The sequence below is a fragment of the Emydura macquarii genome, unplaced genomic scaffold (genome assembly GCF_026122565.2).
Source record: "Emydura macquarii macquarii isolate MOO-44397 ecotype Brisbane River unplaced genomic scaffold, CSIRO-AGI_Emac_v2 contig_1477, whole genome shotgun sequence".
Lineage (NCBI taxonomy): Eukaryota > Metazoa > Chordata > Testudines > Chelidae > Emydura > Emydura macquarii.
Genome location: NW_027131614.1, coordinates 11,346,311 through 11,364,262, shown reverse-complemented (window position 1 = coordinate 11,364,262; position 17,952 = coordinate 11,346,311). Strand labels below are relative to the sequence as shown.

General features: G+C 40.2%; 1 protein-coding gene across 1 annotated transcript in view; it reads right to left on the bottom strand.

Moving 5' to 3' along the window:
• The window catches only part of SLCO5A1 (solute carrier organic anion transporter family member 5A1), a 124,175-nt gene that overhangs the window by 14,277 nt on the left and 91,946 nt on the right, over positions 1-17,952 (bottom strand). Inside the window, exons 6-7 of the mRNA XM_067553517.1 lie at positions 17,508-17,706; positions 1,896-2,055 (exon numbers count right to left, since the gene is read on the bottom strand). Of these exons, the coding sequence (XP_067409618.1) occupies positions 1,896-2,055; positions 17,508-17,706 (359 nt within the window). The remainder of the gene's footprint in view (positions 1-1,895; positions 2,056-17,507; positions 17,707-17,952) is intronic.

The window sequence follows — 17,952 nt, the reverse complement described above, 5'->3', positions numbered from 1 at the left end:
TTGCTCTTAGAAATCTTCAATGATGGAGATTCCACAACCGCCTTAGGCAATATATTCCAGTGCTTAACTACCCTGACAGTTAGGAAATTTTTCCTAGTGTCCAACCTAAACTATCCTGGCTTCAATTTAAGCCCATTGCTTCTTGTCCTACCCTCAGAGGTTAAAGAGAACCGTTTTTTTCTCCCTCCTCCTTGTAACAACCTTTTATGTAATTGAAAACTGTTATGTCCCCCCTCAGTCTACTCTTCTCCAGGCTAAACATACCCCATTTTTCAATCTTTCCTCATAGGGCATGTTTTCTAGACCTTTAATTATTTTTGTTGCTCTTCTCTGGACTTGCTCCAATCTGTCCACATCTTTCCTGAAACATGGCACCCAGAAGTGGACACAATATTCCCAGTTGAGGCCTAATCAGCGTAGGGTAGAGTAGAAGAATTACTTCTCGTGTCTTGCTTACAAGACTCCTGCTAATATATCCCAGAATGATGTTTGCTTTTTTTTTTTTTTTGCAACAGTGTTACATATTGACTCATATTTAGCTGATCCATTATGACCCATAGATCCCTTTCTGTAGTACTCCTTCCTTGGCAGTCATTTCCCATTTTGTATCCGTGCAACTGATTGTTTCTTCTTAAGTGGAGTACATTTTCTTAGTATCATTTATTGCAGTTAACAGATTGTTTAGCCCACTCAAAATTCATGGTGACAGGTAAGCATTCTCAAAGTTCCTCATGATTAGGTGAATTAATAGGTCTAATTTTGATAATATGTGAAAAGCAGAAACGGTCAGAACTACAGACTCCATTCAGCAAAGTACTTAACCACACACTTAAGTCCCACTGAAACCAATGGGACTTAAAGTCAGCTACACACTTAGTGGCTACTCTGAACCGTGCCTATAGCAGCTGGGCTACTAAAAAATTGTCACCACCTCCCTCCAAAAAAACAAAAGGAATCTTTCCCTTTTATCTGCACGGGATGCAGTGATTATATGGACCTTCAAATTTAGAACTATTCTGTCAAAAATATCAAATTATAGTCCAGGGATTAACAGTTCTCATGTTTCACTGAGTTGGCACAAGTGAGTAAGGCAAGAGTGTGACATGTAATGAATGTGGTTGGTAGATGCTGAGAGCAAGTCAACACTGTTTCACGCTATTTCCTATCTTTCGCCTTTATTCAGTTTTAATAGACAATATTTTACAGAAATGTTTCGTCTTCCATTGACTTTTGTGTGTAATACCAAGTAAATTCGAAAGCCTTGGCTTTTTTGAAGCCATAAACATTCTGTTGACAGCAGGGACAGATGCTACCCCTCACCAGTTTTCCTGTGCACTGGCCCAGAAACTCTAAGTTTCCAGTCAACAAGTTTCCTTTGTATTTTTCCAATCTGTGACCAGATTGGTCCCCAAAGAAGCATTCAATCTCTACCACCCAGCGAATGTAGAACACAAGCAGAGGCCCAAGCCATCCATGCCGACACTCTGTACTTGTGTTGCAAACCTGGCCTCCCTGCCATAATAGAGTACAATTTCTCCAACTGCCATGCTCCCATGGTCATTTCCAAATCATCCCATTCGTTGGAGGGTACACTTGGTGTAAGTTAATGTTGATAGCATTACAAGTTAGCATTAACTTATGCTCAAAATTCACACATTGCTGAAGGCTGGGATGATACCATGGACAGCTGATGTTCCTACCATCTTGAACCATGGAGAAATTCACGCACCAGGGGCATTTGTAGATGAGATTCTCTGAAGCTGGGAAGAAGGAAGTGTGCCTTGCAGTTGGTACACTCCCCCTTTCTGTACTCATCCACTCCGGCCCAAATCTGCTGATCTTTGGTCTTGTAGTATAGATTTACACCACGTTGGATGGGTTTGTTATACACTCACCCCTGTGCTATGATTTCCACCATTGATGCAGCCGGCCAGACACGGATTGAAATATGTTATTCCATCTGATCCACAAACAGGCTCGTACTCATGAATTTTACATCCACAGTTAACATTACAGCTACCAGTCAGATTTCTGTGTGCCATAGTGAGAGTAGGACTAAGGAGAGAAAAATATATTACATTAGAACAGCATGTTAAACAAGTACATGCAGCGAAACTACCCCTTTCAACTATTCTGTAGGTATTTAGTGATTTTTAGTATTATAAAGGTTGTATGGACTCCAGTTATTTATCTGGATGAGAATAACATAAAAGCATGCTAATCCTGGTCTCTAGGTATCACTGTCTTCATTTGAAAACTGCAGTGCAAAAATCATTACAAAACTAAACGAGCACATATCTGTCCCCAGATACCAATCACAAGTCAGAAACCATAATGATTATCTCTATTTTGTATTGCAGTAGTACATAAGAATCCCAGTCCTAGACCAGGACCCCAGGATGCCATGGAAATCTTAGGCTATGTCGACACTACAGCATATGTCAGCAGAATTTATAAACCACCCCCTGTGTGACATAAGTTACACCGACATAAGTGCCCGTGTGGACAGAACTATGTCGGGGGGGAGGGGGGAGAGAGCTTCTTCTCCCGCAAACATAGCTACTATCGCTCGTGGAGATGGTTTGATTATGCTGATGGGAGAGCTCTCTCCTCTCAGCATAGAGTGTCTTCACCAGACACACTGCAGCGGCGCAGCGGCATTGGTGCAGCTGCGCTACTGCAGCTTTGTACGTGTAAATATGCCTTTAATCTCCCACTCCATCATGTTCCCAAAAGAGCCACCACTGCTTAAGTCCTCTCTAAGACCACACTTAAACAGAAGGGTTTTGCTGTGTGCCCTAAAAGTCAACAGATCGAGGGATTTATTTGGAGTGGGAGGGGAATGAACGCAGAACGGAGGTACACCCGGAGAGCACCGTCTCATCTCCCACAGAAGCTCCAGCCAATCTCAGCTGCAGCAGAATGGCACAGAGAGAGAGGTACAATCTGCAACAGCCAGGGCCTAGGCCATTTAGGGTTTTAAACGTCAGAACCAACACCACAAATTCCACCCTGAAGCCAATAGGCAGCCAGTGCAGAGCTGAGAGTACTGGCGTCATGTGCTCATGGCAGGATAGTAGGTTTAACAAGCAAGGTATCCCACTGTGCATCAGCTTCAGCTTCCAAATGGATTTAAGGTGCAGTCACACGGGAGTCCATTGTGGCTGCCCATTTCAGAGGTGTTGAGGAGTAGGCTGCAATAGTACATTCCACATCCCGAAAAAGGTCACAGCCTCTCAGCCAGATGAAGACAAAAAAAGCAGCTCAAGTCAATGCCACTGTTTCATTATTTAAACGTAGACCCCACCAAAATGTGAACTTTGGTTACAATTGATGGCCAAATACCTTCAACTGGAGGGGAGAGGAGGCTGATATAGCCTCCTCCAACTCATCCAGTTGCTCCCCCAACACTATAATCACCTCAGCCTTATCCAGGTTGAGCCTCACTGTCATCCATGTCCTATTCTCACCCAGACATTGGGAAAGACACTTGGCCACATTCTGCGTTGGGCGAGACAGAGGTATAAAGCTGGGTTTCACCAGCATACTGAAAACACTTCAACCCACATCTATTATTAACTGCCTTAGGAAGGAGAACCAGAAGGCGGAAGAGCAATTGCCCCACTCTATCCTCTGGGAACTCTCAGTGACAAAGGAACAAACACACTGAAGAGTGGTTGCATCCACTTCTAGCAGGAACTGCAGCCATGTCAAGACTTCATCACAGTGAAAGCAGCTGTGAGATCTAATAATACCAGCATGAGCACCTGGTCTTCATCACTTGCCAAGGGAAGGTCATCAGTCAATGCAACATTATCTTATTCTGCATCATGAGGTGCTGCATTTGTGTCAACAATGTGTGTGCAATGTTCTTGGGTAAGATGAGGGCATGGTGTGTGATATGAAGAAATTACAAAATGGGAATAGCTTTAAGAGATGAGTACCGGAGATCACTGAATGAAAGCAAAGGTGAAAGTGGGATTATAAACAGTGAGTATAGAGAAATAACATTTATAAAAAAATAAATAAGGAGTTTAATGAAAAGAAAAGTGGGAGCTCAGTGAAAATAAAATTGAGTCAGTTCTTCTCCACAGGGTAAACAGCCTTTGTCATAGCAATTTAAATCGGCCACCTCTTGGAAGAGCTATCACACAGGATAAAAGGAACAGACCCTTACCTTGCTCTTCCTTATTAATGAGAAAGTATAGGATATAATTATATAATTTTTTTGCTAGACAGATTTATTTGGAAAGACTCAGTTAATTTTTGTGTGTGTATTTTGTTTAAATCTTTGGATTGATTGTGAAGAGTTCCCTTCCAATATTTGATATTCATTATTTAAACTGTGCTGGTTAGTTGTGAGTGGTCAGAAAAGTCTCAGGGCCTTGTTCCTTGGATCAGGCAGTCAGAACTTCTGGCATGAATACTCTCATGTGAAAATTTGAAATTTGGTTGTTGCAAATTCTCACACATGCTACTTTGAAATTTGCTTCCTGTTAACATTCTTGCTAGTACTAGAACTTGATTGCATTTCAGGGTCATGAAATATAAACACAAAAGGGGCTTGTCATGACCAAAGTGAAATAATTTACAAATGCTAATGAATACTTGGGATTGCCAGTAAGAATACCTCATTTATCAGTAGTTAACTCACCACAGTAAATGAGACACAACAGTTATTTCCTCTTCCCAATATATACCTCATTTACAATGGTGATGGGTTTTTTTAATGGAGCGGATTATATTTACATCTGTATTTCTATTGCACTTTCTGGACTTCTCACCATGTTTTCATATTGCTGAGTTTATTTAATTAGTGGAGAAAGAGAGGATGCAGCATGGAAACACACTGGTTTATTGCTTCCTGTGATTATGTAGGTTAGATCTGTAAATTTCATCTGGTTCTGCAATACTGAGAGTTTAAGTGAATTCTTTAAGCCAACAGAAACTTATTTCACTTTTCTGATATATACCACCGTTTACAGATTATTGGCCTTTTGACCAAGGCACTAAGAGGAAACTCCTTCCCCTTCTCCACAGTGGGCCCAGTGGCAGGAGAACTAGTGTGGTTCTACTGAGTAGGCAGGCAACTGAGTTCAGGCATGGCATGGAAGCTCAGTGTGGTAAGTAAACAGGGAGTAGGTAAAAGGTCGCATGAGCAGGGTGGAAGGTGGGGCACAAGGGCACATGAAAGCTACTTCAACACATTTTTTTTTCATAAAGAGTTTATTACAGAATTGGGCTCTGTCTGAAATCTATGCTCTCCTTTTATTATAATATAATGTTGATGGCTTATTACTATCACAAAGGATGTCTACTGTATGACAGTTAGTGTCATTCATCTTGACACACTTCATGGTCACCTTTCATGAGGGATATGTAGGCTTTGCAGAAATCGATTTTTATTTTTTTATAATTTTGATGGATAATATTGATCTTTATTTTAAGCATTATTTTAGGCTTTTATGTATATCAGTTTTCACAGATGCACAAAATTATGGGTTTTAAGTGGGTTTTTTTTCTATTTTTTATCTATTTAAATTTTCACAGTTGTGGGGAATTATTGGGGGGATCAGACAATTATTTAATGATGGTAGACACTGATATTCAAAAAGTGAAAGATTTATAAACCATTGGAAAACAAACTGTCAGTACTGCATGCAAGTAAATATCCTTAAATCAACAAAACATACCTGTTTTTACTATTCATTTGCTAATCCATTTGTAACAAGCCTAATTCAAAAGTCTAAATCACTGGATTTTGACTCCAATAATTTCTCAAGTAGCATTTTTCTTACTTTGCCTATCTGTAAATATTGGTTATTATTGATGAAAATATTTTTTCATTGGTTTGTGTATGTATGGCGAAATCGACATTTACTGACATTTACCAATAAAAATCTAATTCTTCCAAGGTCTATGGGATCAACAAACCTTGGGAATGTGGGATGCTATAGGGCTGGGCTATAAATGACAGACATCTTTGGAAAACAACAATATACTTGCCCCCTGACTGCTGCAGGTTGGGCTACAAATTAGAGAAACTCCTAACAAGTTTGCTCTGCAGCCTTCTTCCATATCTGTGATGCAGGTGTAGTGAGAGGGCTAATGCTGTCCCAGACCCTGCACTTACATAGATTCTGACTGCAGTCCCCATCTATACACAGTGAATGTCACTACACTTTCTGTCACGTAAGGGGCATGATTGCAGCTTAATGGCTTAATCTTGCAAGGTTTTTTTACATATGATTATTTGCTTTTTCTAAACACTTCTGCTTTGCTGTCTGTGGTGCATTTTTCCAGAAGATATAATATTACACAGTATAGCTTAAATATTTATTTGCTTAGGGAGTCCCAGATTTTGACTTTCACAAGCTCAGTTGCTATCTTCACACGTCATGTTCTATTTAAACGCTTTTATCAAAAATCTATTTCCTGTGCCACAAAAAGACAAGGTACAGTTTTAGAAACAAGCCAGAGCTCGAGTATATAATTAAATATCCATGACTGGTATCAGTTCTGTTGCTGTCTGGGTAAAATAAGAACTGGCATGAACAACTACTCAAAACTCAGACAAAAACCAAAATATTTTGAGGTTCAAAAAAAGTTAAAAGTAGACAAGGCTCTGAACTTCCTGGTTTTAGCCAGGACTATAAGTGGAATTACTACTTCACTACAAGAACCAATAATTAGTCTCGAAATATTTCATGGCTAGCGGAAAGTCTAAAATACTGAAAATCCCAGATATTTAACATACTGTCTTTCCAGATTTCAAGCACAACATCAACACCAAAGTGATTCAGGCTAAATAGATACACAGGAGAAAAGAAGGGTCTTATTTCCAAAAGCGCCTTCCAAGTTTGGGTGCCAAGACACTGATTTGCACACACAAATGGTATTTATTTATGTATGTATTTAATTTGTCTGCATAAGTCATGCAGTTACATGTAGAGCTAGTTAGAAATTTTCTGCTCAACATTTTTCCATTGGAAAATGCCCATTCATCAAAATTGAAACAGTCCATGGGAACACCATGGGTTTCTGATAGAAACCTGCCTGGTTTCCTGTCAGCCCACCTCCCCATGCTGCTGTGGAACAAGGGGCTCCCAGTTCCCCAGACTGGTGTGCTCCTCACACAGCTGGCTCTGTGAGCTGTTTGACTCCCTGACTCAGTGGGCAGCCCAGGGAGCAAGCTGAAAAATTCCATTTCAGTTCCCCAAAACAGAATTTTTTTGAATTTGAAATTTTGAATTTTTTTGTCACAATTCGGGATGAAAAGTTTTCTTTTTTTCTTTCAAAAGCTCAAATTTTTTTTCGTGGCAGGGAAAGACAGGATCCTGGCCAGCTTTCAATATTGGCTAAACTGCTTGATTTGCATAGCTACATTTTGTGTGCACAAATCAGGAAACCAGTTTGTTTAACAAAACACAAGCACGTATGATTGGGCACCCAAGAACTCTGAAGCCCAAAATTAGAAGCTGAATTGAGGTTACTTTGAAATTTTAGTCTTAAAGATTTATTTTCAAAAGAAGCCTTATTTCTTAGCATTTGTAACTACAATGTGTATGTATAGCGTATTTTTGCAGTTCCCAAACGGTGGTCCATGGACTGTTAGTGGTCTGTGGAAACCTGGTTCATCGCATAGTGCTAGTTGTTCTCCTTGTTTCCAACTGCTAAATAGTGTTAAAACTAAAGATACATTATTTTTACCACATAAAGAAATGCGGTAGTTGCTACAGGAATGTTATGCCATTATACGCAAGAGGGAAGTTGGTTTACACAGTGGCCAGGAGTGTGGCGGGGGAAATCTATGGGACAACCTCACTACAAATTGGCATTCCACCCTACAAGAAAGAACCTATTGAATGTACTTTCTATCATTTAATATTTTAAATAAAATCAAACAAACAATGTAATGGGGAGCAGTTAGTATTATTAATTCTGTTGTGCTGAAATGAAGAGATGAAGATCAGTCTGGCACATAGATTCTACTCCCACCATACCTACCATAAAGGGTTATTTACCAACTGATGAATAATACTGTGACAGATACGATAACATCTGGCACTATCCTGAACAAACCTTATTGAATTAAGCTGAAGTATTTTAGGAGTTCTTTCTATTAAAAATGCAAATGTTTATGTATTATTGTGGGACTGTATGTAACTCCTTTTAAAAGAATATGCAAATGCACCTACTCCAGTTATGCAAGAACTCAGCTTTTTTTTAAGCTTTGCCCTGAAAGGGAAACTCGTTGTCTGGCTGATTGACTATTCATGGTCTCTGCAAAGACCCAAAGTGGATAAAGAAGGGATTCAGATTCATGTGTGCTTTTTCTAAGGTGTGATGAATTTGTGACCACAGGAAAAACTGTTGTGTAGAGTTCGAAGAACTAATCACCAACCAGAGTTCTTTTTGGAGGGAGGAGGGTGAACTCCGGTAAGCCTATTAGCATATGTGTAGGTTCTTTATTGTTTTTAATATGGTTTCTCTGTAATGCTTTTACCTGAAGAATAAATATGCTTGCTGAGAAAGAGCTGTATGATAACTTAACTGTGGCAATTACACGATTCACCAGGAGAAAAACAAAGCAGGCCTGTTTAGGTAGTCTGACTCTGCTGGGAAATGCATAGTATAGGCAGGGAGCCCTGCAACCTTGAAATACCCCAGTCAGGAGAGAGAGAGAGAGCCACAGGTTTCTGCCCCAGAGCTGTGACAGTTGAGGAGCCTAGAGTGGGTGCCCTTGCTGGATCCAAGGGAGTGGGGCAGGAATACAAGTGCAGTTGCCCTGAACTGTGATAAATATTACAGTGTTTTACCTCTAGGTTATTGCCTGTAACTTTAAAATGATGATGTGAGAGGAGGAACTGCCATGAAGATACAAAAGTTTGAATCTGCCCCATTTACATTAACTGGCCGGCCTCAACAAATCACTGTGGGTTTTTTCCAGTTGACACCACCGCTGGGTGCATAAAGTTCTCACTCCCCCATTCCTCAGACACAAACTCTCTGTAGCAGCAGCAGCAACTAGCTCTATCTACTCCACAGGCTCGCTAGGGGAGATGCATAAAGTGCTCCTGTCTATATCTTTTTTACCTTCAATCCTCATTCAGAGTTAACTTGTCTTTCCACTAATGAAATACCAAGAGAGGAATGCAGGGCTGCACTGGAGGCAGAGATCTCCTGTTGATGCATCTGTGCACACCCTATCTCCACCTCACATGCTGCCTCCATATATTGTAGATTAGCGGGAGACACCATATTTCTTCAGGTCTCCTCAGCCATCCCTCCCTTACTGGGGATTGTTTTCTTTTTCTTGAAGGTAAGCTATGTTTCCAGCAAACTATGGGATGCAAGTACTCAACCCACCTCTGCTTTCCTAAAACACAAATTCTGAGGAGTGGCCTATTCTACTGGTTTAGGTTGTCATGGCTGAGCATGTCCAATAACCTAATGTCTTGACTGTATCCCACCAGCAACCAGAGGCCTTGAGCTACCAAAGAAGTCTGGCACATGCACATTTAAAAATCTGGTGAAAAATTACAGCATTTCCTGAATTCTTCTTTCAGTTACAAATTACTCCTCTACTCCTTTCATTAATAGGACTAATTGCAAGTTTAAGACATGTACACGCCAGGGACAAATCCTAGAATTCCAGCTGATAAATTGTTTTTGTTAACATCTCAAAGAGACTGGATATGAGATATAGAACACATATAAAATGGGAAGAATGAATTAGGAGAAGAGCTGGACTAATGATAAAGGGGAATCTACTTTCTCACAAGGATTTCAGTTTTAATTGTTCTCTCTGTCCAACTCTTAGTCTATGAGAGGGAGAAGTAAGAAGGGGAGAAGGAAGGTGTGGAGCCTAAGTTAAGGGTTGTGGGGACTGTTTTTATTTATTCATACTGAGGGATACACAATCTGGGACTTGAACCCCTTTGTGTTAGGCCGTGCACACACACACACATATCCCTAATACCCCAAAAAGATGGACTCTACCCTACAGAGCTTACAATCGAAGTAAACCACAGATAAATCCAAAATACAGGAAGGCATTAATGTTAACTCCTAAAACTTGATTTGTATATAGTTTTATTTTTATTTACTTAGATTGCAGTAGCACTCATAATATATTACGGCTGTCCCAAGCATAAAGAAAACATAGTTCCTGCCCCGATGAGCTTCCAGCCTAAAATGTTTGCAATCTAAAAACTGGGGTTGAGAAGCGAAAAAACAACACCTGGGCTACATAGCAAAGATATTTTTGTCGTGATTAAACTAACCATCATCCCAAAATAATGAATAAATTGGATCCAGTATTTAAAAGGCTTCCAGAAGCATGCTGGGGAAATTGGTTTTGAGAAGTGTTTGAGTGGACCATTTGCACTGAGGAATGTTACATGACTGGTTTCTTCAATGCTGCTTCGTTGTACACTGTGATTCCCTCATGGCCAAACTGCCAACTGTTCTTTTGAAATGGCAAGGGAAAAGGGAAAGACTGGTTTTAGTTACTGAAACTTTAAAGTCTAGAACATTCTGTGTACAGTGTTCAGGAGATTTGTCATGTGGCAGTCATTTGCAGTGGAGTTGGACACTGAAGCTAGGAATGATGTGATTTTTATGTAGCCTGTAAACAAAGGACCCTCTCACTGTGCTAACAATTCATTTTTTGTTGTTCTGATCCACTTAGTTTTGATTGACTGATTGGACTGAGAGAGACATAACATTAATTCATTTGGCAATCCCTTGATTGAGGATGATCTCTACCACAGGATTTACGTATGAGTCCTAAGATGACTCAGGAGTCCAATCCTGGAACCACAGATGTGCCCGCAATAGTTACAACCATTTCCCAGTGCGTCAGCTGCCTGCTGGAAGAAAATTCTTTCTTTTTCCTTCTTTCTCTCTCTCTTCTCAGCTTCTCCTTGAAATGGGCCACAGCCTGATGGAGGATACAGTGCCTTTGAGGTCAGTTGGTGGCTTGCTTCTCCCAGCTTATGATATCCACATCTGTTTTCTTGAGGGATGCTTTCCAAGTATCTTTGTAGTGTTTTCTCTGACCACCACAAAATCTCTGACCACAGGTGAGCTGAGAGTAGAGAGCTTGTTTTGGGAGGTGAAAATCTGGCATCCCACACAATGTCCAACCTAGAGTAGTTGGTGCATAAGAATCATTGTTTCAGTGCTGGTGACATTGGCTTCAGTGAAGATGCTGGTATTAATGTGGCGATCTTCCCACTTGATGCAAGGATCTTCCATAGGCATCTTTAGTGATACTTCTCCAGACTTTTAAGGTGTTATTGGTAGGTCACCCAGGTTTCGCATCCATAAAGGAGTGTAGGGATGACAATTGTCTTATAAACCTGAATCTTGATGTCCTTCCATAGATCATGATCTGTAACAACATAGTGGAGCAATTTCTCAATGGAAGCACTTCCACACTGTATCCTGTATTGAATCTCTGTCAATTTTTGCATTTTGAGAGATTTGGCTACCGAGGTAGAAAAAATGCTTGACTGTCCCCAAAGTCTGTCCCTCAACAGTAATTTGTGGTGGATCATGTGCAAGACCTGAGGCAGGCTGATAAAACACTTTAAACGTCTTAATACTAAGTGAAAGTCCTAAGCTAAGGTAGGCTTGTGAAAAAAAAAAATCCAGTGTGGACTGAAGGTCATTCTCAGTATGCGCAAAGATAGCACAATCATCAGCATACTGAAGATCAGTGATGGACACCCTGAGGATTTTAGACTTTGAGTGAAGACGTCAAAGATTAAAAGCCACCCATCCATTCTATATTGAATGTAAACTCCAGTGGGGAGATGGTCTTTAGCAAGGACCACAATGACTGCTAAATAGATGGAGAACAAGGTTGAGGCAATAACACAAACTTGCTTAACCCCGGTCTTGATGACAAAAAGGTCTGTCTCCTAGCTAATCCAAAGAACGGTAGCAGTCATCTGATCATGAAGAAGCCTTAGGTCCTTAATACATTTTGGAGGACAGCTGAAACTGACCAGTACCTTCCAGAGGGCTTTTTGACTGATAGAGTTGAAGGCCTTGGTTAAATCAATGAAGGCCATGTACAGTCCTGATTTTGCTCCAGAGACTTTTCCTGGATTTGGTGGGCAATGAAGATCATGTTGGTTGCCCCATGAGATGGTCTGAAACCGCACTGAGATTCTGGTAACGTTTCCTCAGCAAGGGGAAGTAATCAGTTTAAGAGGATACAGGCAAGAATTTTCCCTGCTGAAGATAGGAAGGCAATGCCTCAATAGTTTCTACACTCAGACTTGTCTCCTTCCTTAAAGGGTATAACAATATTGGCATTTCTCAACTCTTCCAGAATCTTCTCATTATACCAGATTTGAAGAAAAAGTTTGTGGAACTTCTTTACTAGTTGTTCACCTCCAAACTTGTAGACTTCAGCTAGTATGCCATCTGGTCCTGCTGCCTTTTTGTTTTTAGTTTTCATGATGGCTCATGTTACATCTTCGAGGGCGGAGGCATCAACAAGTCGTTGAGGCATGGATTCAATAGTGACCTCAGAAACAGTTGACTCATGGTTCAGGAGTGACTCAAAATGCTTCTTCCATCTGGCTTTGATAGATTTGTTGTCCTTAACGTACGTCAACCCATCTTGGGCTCGGAGAGGTATGAGATCATGGGAGCATGGACCACAAATGGCCCTTGTTGCCTGAAAAAGGCTACTCATGTCATGTTTATCAGCATAGATCTCAGTCTCCTTGGCCTTTTCTCACAACCACCTGTTTTTGATATCGTGGATTTTTCTTTGGGCTTCAGCCTTAAGTTGCTTATATGACTCTCTTTCTTCTACTGGTGTGATATCATCTTGCAATATACAATGAGCTTTTCTTTTCCGATTGAGCAGATCCTGAATTTCAGCATCATTCACATCATGTCAATCTTGGTGATGGCAGGTGATATAGCCAATAGACTCAGCACAAGCTGAGAGAATATCAGTCTTTAATCATGTTATTAAGAGACATCATAACAGCAAAACCTGAGGCTTGGGATGGGAGGATGAAATTGTTGCGTATTATTTGTCCTAAAAATCCAATAAACCAATTATATCTTTCAATTTCATTACAATGACTTTAACTGCTCCAGAACAACAGAAGAGTATAACCAAAACCAGCCAGTTTTGTATCATTTTACGTATCATGAGAAGAAGGGATGGAATTAAATTAATACAGGGATCTTTGGTAGGTGATAAGCACCCTGGAAACCTACTCTGGCTATTCTCTCTCCCTGTACACTGAACGGACCAAAAAAGGCATCAGCTTTTTCTCTCATTTCCACAAATAAAAGAAGAGTCTCTTTGCTGCTATTTTGATTATTTTCAGGTAAGGCAGTTTAACATTTATGAAATATAAAAACAGCTTTCTGTAGAGCTTACTGAAAGAGATCAGTGTTCAAACTGGATCGAATAACAGGGAAATAATTTTGGTGGTCTTAACCACCACCCTTCACCAACACCACCACCACCACCAGACCTGGCCAGTGCTCACTCTCTTCCCCTGCACAATTCCTGACTCCACAAAGGACTATCTATGAGATTCCACAATAGGGGTGGAACTGCGCTATGGGGCACATCCCCATTCTGAATGGAAGCGTGAGGTTTAGGTAAGGAAGGCCACAGCTATACATGGCTTTGTGGAGGACAACTTCCCTCTCACCAATATTTTTCTCTCTATTACACAACATCTTTTAGGTATTCCAGCCATATAAGGCTAGAGACTATTGCAGTTCATATGCTCTTACTTCTGCCTTCCTCACTGGGGTAGAGGGTTTTGAGATCCTCATCTGGAGGGTACTATCGGCTTGATTCTGTAAGGTGCTGTGCACATCTGCAAGGTGCTGAGCTCCTTTAGCCCCCACTGCAGTCAGTTGGCGCTGAGGGTCCTCAGCACCTCATAGGAGTACTCAGTACCTTGCAAGATTTAGCCCTAAAGTGCTAAGTATTATCATTGTTATTATGCTTTGCAATTACAAGAGATTTCACACGTGTGCTCTGCGGTTAAAAAACAGATCTGTTCATTTCATCGAAATGAATTGCCTTTGTCTCCAGGGTTCTACTTACTTGGTCAGGCTTATATTACCAAATTAATTATTGTTCTCAGCAATTAATACTTAAACTGTTCCAGTGGGTCAAGAAATCTATTATAGGCATTGGGACTCAGACAGAAATTGATTAGATATCATGCCCATCTTTTGCATCGTAATCTTTTCAAATTGTTGTGTGCTTGGGTTTCATCCAAAAAAATCTCAGGTTGCACACATCAGATTGATGGTTGAGCTTTTTCTTTAAAGTATTTCATGCTCCTCATATTTAATTTTTCTGGGAGGCATAATTTTACTTTCCTTTGTGACACATAGGTCCAGATTCTCCTCCACATCTGAGTAGGAGCTACAGGGAGCCACCTCCCTGATCCAGACCAGCCTGGTGCAAATTAGGGCTGCACAAGATCATGCTAATTTCATCAGCGATCCCTCATGGCTGAAGATGATCTCTTTCACAGGTTTTGTTTTATGTAGGTCCTTTGGTGACTAAGAAGTCCGATCCTTGAGCCACAGACTCATTGTCAGACATTGCAGATGGTGTTGGAAGGCAGGGTTGGGCTGCGATTGCTACATAACAATTTTCTGTCCTTTCTTTTCTGGCATTTTTCTGAACCAAGGTGAAGCGATTTTCCTCAAAAGTGGTCGTTTCTTCTCTGACAAGTCTTTGACAGTTATCCCTGTCTTCGGCAACTGTCTCTCAGTGTGTGGTGTTGATGCCACATCTCTTGATGTTTGTCTTTAAAGTGTCTTTAAAGCTTTTTTTTGGCCTCCCCATTTCCTTTCTCCTTTGGTGAGTTGTGTGTACAACAGTTGTTTTGGTAGGCATGCCTCAGACATATGCACACAGTGCCCATTCCATCTCAGCTGGTGCTGAATAATCAGGGCCTCAACATTAAAGATGTCAGCCTCTGTGAGGACACTGATGTTAGTGCAGCGATCCTCCCACTTTATGTTGAGGATCTTCCAGATAAACTGCTGGTGCTGGCATTCCAAGTTTTGCAAATGTTTTCTGTATGTCACCCAAGTCTCGCAGCCATAAAGGAGTTTTGGAATTACCACTGCTTTGTAAACTAAGAATCTAGTGTGTGTTCTAGTATCATGGTTATTGAACACTCAGCTAGACAGCCTGCCAAAGGCAAGGCTGGCACAGTGGATTCTGTGCTGAATTTCACCATCTATATTTGCCCTCTGTGAGAGATGGCTACTAAGGTAGGCAAAGTGTTCTACATTTTCCAGTTCGTCTCTGTCAACGTAGATCTTCCTTGCTTGATCTGATGATTGACCAGGAGTAGGTTGGTGGAGGACTTTTGCCGATGTTCAGAGTTAGCCCAACCCTTTGTAAGCTCCGGAGAAGTAATTAAGGGCTGTTTGTAAATCCTCCAATGAGCATGCAACTACAACACAATCATATGCGTACTGGAGTCCGGTTATTATTGACCATTTTACTTTAGTTCTGGCACAGAGGTGAGAGAGGTTGAGAAGGTTGCCATCAGTCCGATATTGGATGCCAATGCCCAGTGGCAGACAGTCTTGGATTAGTGTTTTCATAGTTGTTAGTAAAATGGAGAAGAGAGTGGGTGCAAGTACACAACCTTGCTTTATGTCAGGTCGGATGGCAAAGGCCTCAGAGACAGAGCCACTGCACAGGATGGAGGCAGTCATCTGGTCATGCCTAATTTACGTTTCTGATGTAAGGGCCTTCATGTTGTATTTAAACGTTAAATCAGTCAGGTTGCCCTTAAATGCAAGGCTAGAGTCATTCAACTGCATCATTTAAGATGCTGAAATGTAAAACACAGAATTGCCCTTGACCTTGCTGATAATACAAGTAAGTGATGACAAATTAGCAAATGCAAAACTACTTGTGCCCAATGCAGTAGAAATTGCAGAAAATCTTTGCAAACATATTTAATCTACCTAAGCTTCCAGGTCCATTTACTGTCCCCAGTTTAGAACATTCCTGGTATAAGTAGACTATATTTACATTATGAAACGTCATCACCTGCTTTCCTGAATTTTGAGAGCTCTGTTTGTTTTTATGCTAACTAGAACACAACTATTAACTCTCCTTTCTACAGGAGGGGTGGATTGTGCCCAACCTAGAAAAAAAGGAAATTACTTCAATGTGACTTTTGACCACAAAAAGAAATCATTATAAACAGATTCTGCATTTGTTTATGCAAATGAGGCACAGAGTTAGTAACTGGGGATCTGCTTAGCTTTGGAGAAGGATATATCTATTTTAGGTATCCTCAAAATGAAAGATTTCCTTTAGAAAATGTGTATTTTTTTAAATGCTGGCATTCTTTGATGTCTGAGTAAAAGAGTTTCTTATTAGTGAAATGATTTAAAGCTAGATAAATTATAACAACTGAATGAATCAAGAAGTTTATCAAGCTAATGACCAGATCCTAAAGATGAATGTGGAGTCAGTACTACTTGTTTTACTAATCTGTATATCAATTGACTGGCTATGTAGCTTTAAATAATTCACACAGGGCCCACTCCTGCAACGTGCTAACCTCCTCCTGTAACTTGCTAAGCACCCTCAACTTTCATTGACATTGATTAAGTCCTAGTGATTTCATTTTTCATTTTGATTTCAATGGGAGTTGACAGTAATCAATACTTTGAAGGATTAAACCCTTAATATGCCTCGCACCATGTCTAAATGAGAACGTTGCATGGGTTTAACTAAAGGCGTTATTTTAAACCTATTTAGCTAAAGCCGGGGAGAAGGTTTATTTCAGTTTAATTTAATCCAGTTAGGAATCTGTTTAGGCTACACTGCTATAAGGCACTCTCAAAATTGAAATATGAGTGTCCGCACAGGAGTTTGCACTGGTTTAACTTCATCAATTAAAAAAACCACAGAATTTAAATTAAACAAGAGCAACTTTCTCCTGTTGGCAAGCCTTCAGTTCCCTTGTTTGTGACAGGGAGACAATAATACTTACTCCACAAAGTTAGGGAAGAAGCAGATTAGTTACATTTCATCTAAAAGATTAAAAAAAAAAAAAACCCACCCCAAATCATATTAAAAGCAGTTTTGTGTTAAATTATATATCTTCATTTTACTGCCAAAGGATGTCACTGCATTTCAGGTGAAGACAGATAACCTATGTAACCCCTTCCTTGAGAGGTCATATAATCTATCCCCTCCATGCTGAGACAGGACCAAGAATACCTATGCCACCCCAACAGGTATTTGATAGACTTTCATTGTGAATTAGCTGTAAAATAAAAGGATTTTGGCCATACAGTTAAACTATGTATTTATCTGACATTATTCACCAAGTTCTTGTTTGATAAATGGACTGCAAAAATAGATTATTTTTAAATGAAATAAAATAAAATATCTAGATTTCCTCCAGATTTTTGCAAAAAGCTGGCATTGCAATCATTTACACAAGCACACTTACCCCGTTGTGTATGGTATATTTATGCCCCCTAAATTAATGCTTTCACATCCAACAATGAAGAGTGTTGAAAAGCACAGCAAAGACACGCCACTGCAGATCATAGCCAGCTTTGCAGACTCTCTTGCACCAAGTTTGAGTTTTTTTATAATGTAGCCACCTAGCACAATGCCAACACCAGCACTTGGGACAATAATCACACCTGTTTGGATGAAAGTGAAATATAAGATTAAAATAGGAACTGTGGAAATAGAATAGAAAATAAATATTGATTTCACCCACTAATTAGATTACTACAAATTCCACACTATGGACCTCATTGACTAATTCACCGCCAGCAAACTGTCAGAATTTTCAGAACTCTGGAGTGATGGCAAAGGATTAATAAAAACTCCCTTATGATTTTCGCAGAAGCAGAAAAAGAAATCTTGCATTTGCAAGCAGAAAT